The sequence below is a fragment of the Boleophthalmus pectinirostris genome, unplaced genomic scaffold (assembly GCF_026225935.1).
Source record: "Boleophthalmus pectinirostris isolate CB_2022bp ecotype Guang Dong unplaced genomic scaffold, ASM2622593v1 HiC_scaffold_16, whole genome shotgun sequence".
Lineage (NCBI taxonomy): Eukaryota > Metazoa > Chordata > Actinopteri > Gobiiformes > Gobiidae > Boleophthalmus > Boleophthalmus pectinirostris.
This window is the reverse complement of record NW_026571095.1, coordinates 33,889,495-33,900,898: the sequence shown is the minus strand read 5'-3', so window position 1 is coordinate 33,900,898 and position 11,404 is coordinate 33,889,495. Positions and strand designations below refer to the sequence as shown.

General features: G+C 42.7%; 1 protein-coding gene and 1 pseudogene across 1 annotated transcript; one reads left to right on the top strand and one right to left on the bottom strand.

The window, feature by feature from the left end:
• The first annotated feature begins 2,679 nt into the window (after positions 1-2,679).
• On the top strand, positions 2,680-5,845 carry LOC129408249 (oocyte zinc finger protein XlCOF6-like; annotated as a pseudogene).
• Positions 5,846-8,151: 2,306 nt separating this feature from the next.
• Positions 8,152-9,069, bottom strand: LOC129408248 (gastrula zinc finger protein XlCGF8.2DB-like). Its single transcript, XM_055151390.1, has one exon. It carries the CDS (start codon positions 9,067-9,069, stop codon positions 8,152-8,154), a length of 918 nt encoding a protein of 305 aa, XP_055007365.1.
• Positions 9,070-11,404: the final 2,335 nt, after the last annotated feature.

Here is an 11,404-nt window from a genome sequence, read left to right as displayed (position 1 = left end):
GTTTATAATTTGGCTTCTGCTAAATGATGCCTTGAGGACCAATAAGATCAGACCAATAAATCTGGTCTGAGTGAGGACATCATTTGGACATATGTAAATAAGTTTTATGGGGATTTTCAGCAGTTTTCCCAGATAGAACCAGAAGGTTATATATATATATATATATATATATATATATATATATATATATATATATATATATATATATATATATATATATATATATATAAATGTGTTTCTCACCTTCCACGGTGGTAGGTCTCTCTCACCCTCATTCAGCTCGGGTCGTCTACCAAAGGCCTGGGAGCTTGAGAGTTCTGCGCAGTATCTTTGCTGTTCCCAGTACTGCACTTTTCTGGACTGAGATGTCCGTTGTTTTTCCCGGTATCTGTTGTAAGCCACTCTTCCAGTTTGAAGGGGGTTACAGCCCCGAGTGCTCCGATCACCACAGGCACCACTGATGCCTTTACTTTCCAGGCTCTCTCCAGCTCCTCCTTGAGCCCCTGGTATTTCTCTAGCTTCTCGTGTTCCTTTTTCCTGATATTACCATCGCTTGGTATTGCGATGTCACCACCACGGCTCTGCTCTGTTTCTTATCCACCACCACTATGTCTGGTTGGTTCGCCATCACCATTCTGTCAGTCTGTATCTGGAAGTCCCACAGGATCTTGGCTCGGTCATTCTCCACAACCTTTGGAGGTGTTTCCCATCTTGATCCTGGGGTTTCCAGCCCGTACTCTGCACAGATGTTTCTGTACACTATGCCCGCCACTTGGTTATGTCGCTCCATGTATGCTTTCCCTGCCAGCATCTTACACCCTGCAGTTATGTGCTGGACTGTCTCAGGAGCCTCTTTGCACAGTCTACACCGTGGGTCTTGTCTGGTGTGGTAGATCTGGGCCTCTATTGCTCGAGTGCCCAGGGTCTGCTCCTGAGCAGCCAGGATCAGTGCCTCTGTGCTGTCCTTCAGACCAGCCCTCTCAAGCCATTGGTAGGATTTCTTGATATCAGCCACTTCAGTTATGTTCCGGTGGTACGCCCCATGTAGGGGTTTGTCCTGCCATGATGGTCCCTCCAGCACCTCTTCCTCTGGACCCCACTGTCTGAGACATTCTCTGAGCACCTCATCTGCCGGGGCCTTGTCCTTGATGTACTCAAGGAGCTTGGATGTTTCATCCTGGACAGTGGTTCCCACACTCACTAGTCCTCGGCCCCCTTCCTTCCGGCCTGCGTACAGTCTCAGGGTGCTGGATTTGGGATGGAACCCTCCATGCATGGTCAGGAGTTTTCGTGTCTTAACATCTGTGGTCTGTATCTCCTCCTTTGGCCAGCTTACAATCCCTGCAGGGTATCTGATCACTGGCAGGGCGTAGCTGTTGATTGCCTGCACCTTGTTCTTGCCATTGAGCTGGCTTCTAAGGACTTGCCTCACTCTTTGCAGGTATTTGGCCGTAGCCGCTTTCCTTGTTGCCTCTTCGAGGTTGCCATTTGCTTGTGGGATACCAAGGTACTTGTAACTGTCCTCAACGTCTGCTATTGTTCCCTCTGGGAGTGACACCCCCTCTGTGTGGACTACCTTCCCTCTCTTTGTCACCATCCTGCTACATTTCTCAAGCCCGAATGACATCCCAATGTCTGTACTGTAGATCCTTGTGGTGTGGATCAGTGAGTCGATGTCTCGCTCACTCTTAGCGTACAGCTTGATGTCATCCATGTAGAGGAGGTGACTGATGGTGGCCCCGTTTCTGAGTCGGTATCCATAGCCAGTGCGGTCGATTATTTGGCTGAGGGGGTTTATATATATATATATATATATATATATATATATATATATTATATATATATATATATATATATATATATATAAATATATAAATGTGTTTCTCACCTTCCACGGTGGTAGGTCTCTCTCACCCTCATTCAGCTCGGGTCGTCTACCAGAGGCCTGGGAGCTTGAGAGTTCTGCGCAGTATCTTTGCTGTTCCCAGTACTGCACTTTTCTGGACTGAGTTGTCCGTTGCTTTTCCCGGTATCTGTTGTCATCTCTTCCAGTTTGGGGGTTACAGCCCCGAGTGTCCGATCACCACAGGCACCACTGTTGCCTTCACTTTCCAGGCTCTCTCCAGCTCCTCCTTGAGCCACTGGTATTTCTCTAGTTTCTCGTGTTCCTTTTTCCTGATATTACCATCGCTTGGTATTGCGATGTCCACCACCATTCTCCAACACCTCAAAAAGGTTGTTGAGAATATATATACATATACATATACATATAAATCATGCTCTGGCTGTGTCAATAAAAGTGTGAGCTAAGCTTCTCTACTGCAGTACCACGGACGACCAGTGGATGGCAGCAACACGCCACCGTGCTATATATATGTGCTATATAAGCTAGTTAGCTAGTTAAGTTAAGTTAGTACTAAAAACTCACTTTATTTTTGATGTGAAAGTGAACATTTTGTCAGTACAATCAGCTGAAGTCTCAGATTGGGCTAAAAGATCCAAACTAAACACGAACAGAAACAACAGTTGGTTTATTTTCAAGTTTGAAGCAGAACAGCAGCAGCGCGCGCGGACCGTTGGACACAAACATGTGACCAACCGCAGCTCTGATCCCCGCCCACGTACCGCCACCGGGACCCGAGGAGCAGAGCCGAGACACCGGTGAAAAAACAACCAGACATGTCCGCAGGGTGGAGAGCGAGTGTGGAGGAGCGGCTCAGTGCGAGGGCCCAGGACATACGTGCGCTGTTTGAGGACACAGAAGCGGACTTTGAGGAGGAGCTGCGCCGCGTCAAACGGGAGAACCAGCGGCTACAGCGGCTCTTGGACTCGGCTCTGAGCGCCCTGAGCCCGAGGGTCCTGCTCGTCACGGCCGGTCAGTCTAAATATGGATCCTATTTTTTGTCCATGGTTGTTAAAAAAAGTGTGAAAAACGCATCTGATGTAGAAAACAGCGCGTTAGAAACGTGCACCGTGGATATAACGGCAGAAGAACCAGTACGACTTCAAATATTGACTAAAACATATTTCTTATAACTTCATGGACAGAAAAATTAACTTAAATCCATCTAGTAAACCAGGAAAAATACAAACCATGAGCTCCTTTAGCAGAGGAAACTCGGGAGGTTTAAAGAGCTACTAGATTCCCACAATTAAACCCCACATTAAAATCTTCTGCATAAATAAACTCAACTTTACAACATATAAACCATAACCAATATAGAGCCACATCAGCCCGTTTGATAATATAATTCAGCTCTGATCTCATTTGTTTACATTTTACAGAGACGAAACTAAGGTCTGCATGGCTAATTAGCATAAACTGTTAGCGGCGATAAAAACAGTTCGCTCCTTGTGCCGATGATGTGATTCAGCTTCTTTCGGACTAAAAGACACGACTCAGGTGGATTATGTGTGTTCTTTTTGTGACAAAAGAGTCGCTAATGATTGTAAGTGTGTTCTGTGCGTGTATCGTGTTGGAGATAGTTCATGTTTTAGCTTTTCAGCGATCACACGAGTGCAGGTCGTACAAGTGCAGATTGTACATGTGCAGGTTTAGCGCAGCTCTTTATTTTACAGACATTTCACTCATGTATGGTCACTTTATTTATGTTGGTCAATTTATTTATGTTGGTCACTTTATTTATATTGGTCACTTTATTTATGTTGCTACTGTTGAGGTGAAAAGACTGGAAAGTGTTTGTCGTTTGGACACTTGCGCACTCAACTTTATGTTGCAGTAACCGGGATACTGCTTTTACATGCCACAGTATCCCGGTTACTATCAGAATATAACCAGCTACAGTATCCCGGTTTCTAATAACCGAGATACTGCCATAACCGGGATTACTGCGTTTTACATAACCGGAATAATGATGTGCATGTGTACGCACTCAATGTTCGTGCCACAAGACTGCATGTGTATATATAAGTGTGTATTCTCTTGTCTCCTGCAGCTGTCCAGCCCCCCTCTCTGAGCCCTGATGTGACTCCAAACATTAAACAAGAACAAAACATCAGACAGGAGGAGGAACAGCTGCAAGTGTGAGTCTCAGACACTTTCAAACTGCAATTTTTTATTTGGTTATTCTTTGATTCTTATTCATTTCTATTACAAATATTCAGATTGGGTCTAAAATATACAAATGTGTCTTATTTTTCAGGTCTGTGCCAGAGTTTGGTGCTGTGAGTGTGAAGACAGAAGAGTCGTCGCAGCTTCAACAAAGAGAAACTGAGCAGAGAGAGGACGTCAAAGCAGAGCCACATGTCCACAGTGAGGACGCACAGAAGGAGGACATCAGACCAGAGACTGAAGGAGAGACTGAAGGAGAGACTGAAGGAGAGACAGAGCACTCTTCTGACACTGACAGTGATGAAGACTGGAGAGCTCCACCCAGCCGTTCACACATGGACACAGGGTCTGACGAAGACGAGTCTGCGCCAGAGACCAGAGCCACCGTGAATACTGGAGACACGACAGGAACCGGAGAAGGAGCTGAGGGCAAGAAACACAAGTGTTCTGTTTGTAAAGAGAGATTTGGGTCTAAATATAAACTACAAATACACCGCAGAGTTCACACAGGAGAGGAACCTTTCAGCTGTTCAGTCTGTAAGAAAGAGTTTACTGTAAAACTTAGTCTCACACTGCATATGAGGACACACACAGGGGAGAAACCGTTTGGCTGTTCAGTCTGTAAGAAAGAGTTTGCTACAAAATGTAATCTCAAAACACACATGAGGACACACACAGGGGAGAAACCGTTCGGCTGTTCAGTCTGTAAGAAAGCGTTTGCTGATAGTTCTGGTTTAAAAAGTCATAAAAGGACACACACGGGGGAGAAACCGTTCGGCTGTTCAGTCTGTAAGAAAGCGTTTGCTGATAGTTCTGGTTTAAAAAGTCATAAAAGGACACACACGGGGAGAAACCGTTCAGCTGTTCAGTCTGTAAGAAAGCGTTTGCTAAAGCCTCTCATCTCAAAACACACATGAGGACACACACAGGGGAGAAACCGTTCAGCTGTTCAGTCTGTAAGAAAGAGTTTACTGTAAAATTTAGTCTCACACTGCATATGAGGACACACACAGGGGAGAAACCGTTCAGCTGTTCAGTCTGTAACAAAGCGTTTGCTGATAGTTCTAGTTTAAAAAGTCATAAAAGGACACACACGGGGAGAAACCGTTCGGCTGTTCAGTCTGTAACAAAGCGTTTGCTGATAGTTTTAGTTTAAAAAGTCATAAAAGGACACACACGGGGGAGAAACCGTTCGGCTGTTCAGTCTGTAAGAAAGCGTTTGCTAAAGCCTCTCATCTCAAAACACACATGAGGACACACACAGGGGAGAAACCGTTCAGCTGTTCAGTCTGTAACAAAGCGTTTGCTGATAGTTCTAGTTTAAAAAAACATAAAAGGACACACACAGGGGAGAAACCGTTCAGCTGTTCAGTCTGTAAAAAAGTGTTTGCTACATCCTCTCATCTCAAAACACACATGAGGACACACACAGGGGAGAAACCGTTCAGCTGTTCAGTCTGTAACAAAGCGTTTGCTGATAGTTCTAGTTTAAAAAAACATAAAAGGACACACACAGGGGAGAAACCGTTCAGCTGTTCAGTCTGTAAAAAAGTGTTTGCTACATCCTCTCATCTCAAAACACACATGAGGACACACACAGGGGAGATACCATTCGGCTGTTCAGTCTGTAACAAAGCGTTTTCTCATAAATCGACTCTCAGACTGCATATTGAGGACACACAACAGACCGCATTTATAAATTGTCACAGCTCACGCTCTAGCCGCCGCGTTCCAAACAGGAAGTTCCCGTGCGGCTCGTCCGGCTCCTGCTGACCCCGGCTCCTGTTGATTTACGTTGGAATATTGGGGCCCCTGTCTCTGTACCTGCTGCTGTGAGCCTCATGATTTTGGTTTTAAAAAGTTCATATTAAGCCGCTTTACATGATTCTGCTGGTTTTCCACTATTTTGTTCATTAAAAAAAATCTAGATCCTGGCTTCAAATAATTTAACTTTGCTTTTTATTCATTGCAGTTTGTGTTTTTGCCACTTTATTTTACATTTTTAAGTTTTTGGAGTTAGGTTAGTGGCATGAATTAGTTTAAGTATTAGTTTATTGTCTATATTTTCTTCAAAAATATATTGTATTTTGAAATGTGTAATCCTGTTCATCTGTTCTGTTCATATTCTCTGTTACAAATCACATTTGTTGAATCACCTAATTGTTATTTTTTGTCTCCAAATTTGACTTCAATCTGTTTTTTAAAATTTATGTATGTAAATTGAATCTGTACATATGTAAGAAATAATAAACCTAATCAGTTCACCGGTGGTACCTTCTCTACAAGTGTTTCTCTACTAAACCTAATAAAAAAAAAAAAAAAAAAAAAACCTGTTACTAAAAGGAAACGTGTCAAGTTTGATTCTAAATGATAATTGTTCATTACTGGACTTCCAACGATTTAAACACATTTGTACATGACATGTTTTGTATTATATGTTAGTAGTTAAAGGGCCCATCTCATGCAAAATAACTTTTCACATTGTATCTTCTGCACATAAACAAGCACAATTTGGGTTTTGGAACATCCATTACACAATAGTTATGAAATGTTACTGATTTCTTGGAGGCATCACAGACCAGGAACTATGAAAGTCCGACTATTGCTCATCCCCCCGCCACTGTTGGGCAAGTTACTTTAAAACTATAATGCGTTATTTATTACTTAATACTGTCATTTGAAAGTAATTTGTTACATTACAATATTACTGCATTTAAAATGTAAGGCATTACATTACTATTGCATTACTTTACGTTACTCTCACCAAAATAACTGCGAAGATGCTGAACTTTTGCGCTGTATATGGACTGAACCAGTACTGAACCAGGACTAAACCCGATCGCTCTTTATGGACCCTGCTGCTCGGGCTCGCGGCCCTGATTTCAGCAACTATTTGCAGGTACAAGACTCTGTTACAGCGCGTAACTTCTACCTTCCTTCAGTGTGTCCAGAAGTCCAACTTTTTGTGCGATGGTTGCATCTTCCTCTGTCTTTTGGGTGCGAGTGCAGGAGACTTTGTCGGTGCAGAACGTTTCGTCGACGTTGTGGGTTTCGTCAGGGAGAAAACTTGCAACCGTACAGCACTTCAGAATCACACTGCTAGAGACTGAACATGTATTTAAATTTGGCATCTGAACACATTCTGCACTGTAGAGACAGGAGTCCCTTGGCCAGTCAGGACGCAGCGGGAGGAACGCAATACGCATTCATACACTGTAAAAACAACAGGCTTGCAAAATTGCACAAAAATAATCTACGAAACAGCGAGACCGCGAAAAGTGAACTGCGATAGAGCGAGGGACAAGTGTAAACCAGGTCTAAACCAGAACTGACCCAGGTCTAAACCAGGTCTAAACAGCGTGGAGTTCTTTGTCGGTCCTTTCGCCCGCGGTTACCTGAAGATCTACGGGGGCGCACCTCCGGCGTTTCACCGCTGCTGATATCGAGGTGATTTTAACGAATTTGTATGAAGAAAAAAACACCACTTCAATCCAGGTTAAAAAAACATTGTGACGTTACTCACATTTGTACCGGGTAAAATATGACTATTTTTCCCCCTGTAATGCCTTACATTACTGCGTTACAGCAAAAAGCAAAGCATTACAGTAATTCGTTACTTTTATAACGCGTTACTCCAAACACTGCCCCCCGCCCCAGGTTTTCTGTATCGTTATTCACAAGAAAAAATTTTAGTGCATGAATTTGAATGTTTATCTATTTATGCAAGTAAGATTTTTAATTTCAAATTAGGACACTTTTAGAAATGTTTCGGGGATTCAATCTTTGAAGAGCTAATAAGTGCAAAAAATGAAACAAACTACAACTAATGAAAATGGTGAGGGACATGTGGGTGGAGGTGCATCTGAAGACTCTTGTGGAACGAGAAAAAGAGAGGGGTAATACAGGAAGTGCGCCGCTGTGTTTTTAAACTCCATACACCTTTAATAGAATCGAATATGATCAGGCTCACTCAAACAAAAAACAATGAAGAATAAGATGGAGGAACTTCAACTAAACCCTCTTTCTGATAATAATAATAAAAAAATCTTTACATCTCATTTTAGGCTTAATTTTTGACATTACAAAGAGCTCAGTTCACAGTCTGGAGTCTCTGAAGCCTGATCTCTAACTTTCTTGAGTCTGACTTTAGGCCCACACTGGTCAAAGCTGCAGCTTTTCTCTTGTTTCAGATGTTTCCTCATGGACTTCAAAGCCTTCCCTCCTTCACGGTCACCTGCTTCGTCTCCCGTGTGCGTTCGGTAGTGACCGGAGAGTTCCTGGGACGTTTTAAAGACCTTTCCACACTGGTCACACTCGTACAGTCTGTGCCAGTAGTGAGTTCTCATGTGTCTATTAAAACTTGCTAATTGAGAGAAAGCGTTCCCACACTTGTCACATCTGAACGGTTTCTCTCCTGTGTGGATTCTCCTGTGCGCTTCTAGGGTGCCCAACTGTGAAAATGCCCTGTCACACACATCACATCTGTACGATTTTTCCCCTGTGTGGATCTTCTCATGGTTACGACGAGCAGAGGAGTCGCAGAATGCCTTCCCACAGTGTTCACATTTAAACGGTTTCACTCCTGTGTGGATTCTCAAGTGCAGACGGAGATGACCAGACTCTGTAAATTTCTTCCCACACTGCTCACATTCAAATGGTTTCTCTGCTCTGTGGATTCTCATGTGTCGATAGAAGCTGCTAGAAACTCTAAATTCCTTCCCACACTGGTCACACTCATATGGCTTCTCTCCCGTGTGGATGCCCATGTGTGTTGCTAAGGAGCCCGACTGTGAAAAGGTCTTCTCACAAATGTCACATCTAAACGCTTTTTCCCCTGTGTGGACTCTCATGTGTCGTTTGCAGGAACGAGATTCTGTAAATTTCTTCCCACACTGGTCACAACTGTACGGTCTTTCCCCCGTGTGAGTTCTGTAGTGTTGTTTCAGTCTGGCAGGTTTTGCATACACTTTTCCACACTGGTCACATGTGTGCGGCATTCTGTTGGTGGATCTTGTATCTCTGCATTAGAACAAAAGAAAGGAAGTGTCAAAATAATTATAATAAATACACATAAAATCACATCTAGTAAATCATTAGGGGTGTAACGATATCCAAGTCTCATGATACGATATTTATTGCGATATTTTCTGGAGGCTAAACAGCTAAAACTGTTAATATGCTACTTTTTCCTCTTAAAATGCCTTAAAAAGACTTAATCCAAAGAATTAAGGCTTAAAAGTGCTTAGAACTGTTATTTCTTCTTGTAGTCTGCACTGAAGTGGAGCAATTTGGTATATGGCTACACATGATTTAGATTCATCAGCTGGTTTCACTTTGTGGAAACCGTCTGACCTCGCAGCAGGATTTAGGATTTGTTCGCTCAACGGTAGGCGGACACTTTTTTTTTTCACTGTTATTTGGTCGTGACGTATGTAATGCGCCAACTCCCGTAGGAAGAAGGGCAATAACATCTTTCCCCTTGATAAAATTCACCAAACATTCTCTTTGTTCCGGCTTTAAATCCTCGATCTCGGGAATCGTCGCCAACACAGAATGTCTGTCTTTGTCTACATCCATCTCGACGCTTTGTTTACTGTTGTGCTGTTCCACAAAAGGGACCCAGACAGGCGCGACGAGTTTGACGTCATGACTTCACAGCTCTTCACTGATTGGCTGGTGTGCGGTCTACAACTTCCGGGGTTTTTGCGAACTGTCTAGTGTATTCTGATTTCTGACCTAGTCACTGGAGAGAAATGAAATTGAGCAGAGGCACTAGATGGTGCCAGCCTGGTTAACACTCATTTCATCTATCCATGCTTTTACTCATATGGTTTATAATTCACTTCACTTAACATAAACTATGAACTATTTGTAGTTCTTTGCAAAGACTGAAGATTGAAAGCATTACAAGTCCTATATTGTTAATAATAATTACTCATGTCCTAAAACTTCTAATGATTTAAATAAACTTTGTTTATACTGTACATATTTTGCTTCTTGTTTTGTTAACTAATGAGATTTAAAGTTAAGATATCACTGATCTCCCTTTGAATTGTTGAGGTTTATGTTTTTAAATGTGCCTCTACATCCCATTTGTGGAACTTGCTGTAAAAAGTGTTTTTTTTTTTTTTGTGCAATTTCAATGCAAATGTTTCTTGTGTATATTTAGGTCAGTTTAAGTGGATCAGTATCAAATATGAAGCATATTCAGGTTTCTAACGACATAATACACAGAACAAAGGCAGATAACCCGGTTCTGAACGCGGGTCACAAACGAGTCCGGCGCAAATACTTTTTGTTATCTGGATACGTGCTTTTAGCTACATAACAACGAGCACTAATCACAAAAACAGTACACCGATACCTGCTCAGTAACTCACCGTTCAGGAAGATGCGGTTTGGAATCAGAAAAATCCACCAATTCACAGATTGAATAGATAGATTGATAGAACATCAAAATAAAAGCTTTATTTTGATTGATTTTTATTATTAATACTTCAGAACCCCAGATGCAAACACACACAAAACACAACAAATGCACAGAAAAAAAAGTTCATGTACAAAGGGCCCTGATCAAAGAAACAAATCGAAATCATTCATAAAAGATACAAGAAACCTGGCCTCTTTTCATTCATCAAGTGAGTTACTTTTGGTTTTATCTTTAAAAAAAAAAAAAAAAAATATATATATATATATATATATGGTCTGAAGGACAGCACAGAGGCTCTGATCCTGGCTGCTCAGGAGCAGACCCTGGGCACTCGAGCAATAGAGGCCCAGATCTACCACACCAGACAAGACCCACGGTGTAGACTGTGCAAAGAGGCTCTTGAGACAGTCCAGCACATAACTGCAGGTGTAAGATGCTGCAGGGAAACAAACACGGAGTGACATAACCAAGAGGAGGGCAGAGTGTACAGAAACATCTGTGCAGAGTACGGGCTGGAGACTCCAGGATCAAGGTGGGAAACACCTCCAAAGGTTGTGGAGAATGACCGAGCCAAGATCCTGTGGGACTTCCAGATACAGACTGACAGAATGGTGATGGACCAATCAGAGATAGTGGTGGTGGACAAGAAACAGAGCAGAGCCCTGGTGGTACATCACAATACCAAGCAATGGTAATATCAGGAAAAAGGAACACGAGAAACTAGAGAAATACCAGAGGCTCAAGGAGGAGCTGGAGAGAGCCTGGAAATGAAGGCATCAGTGGTGCCTGTGGTGATCGGACACTCGGGGCTGTAACCCCCAAACTAGAAGAGACTACTGCAGATACTGGGAAAAACATCAGACATCTCAGTCCAGAAAAGTGCAGTACTGGGAACAGCAAAG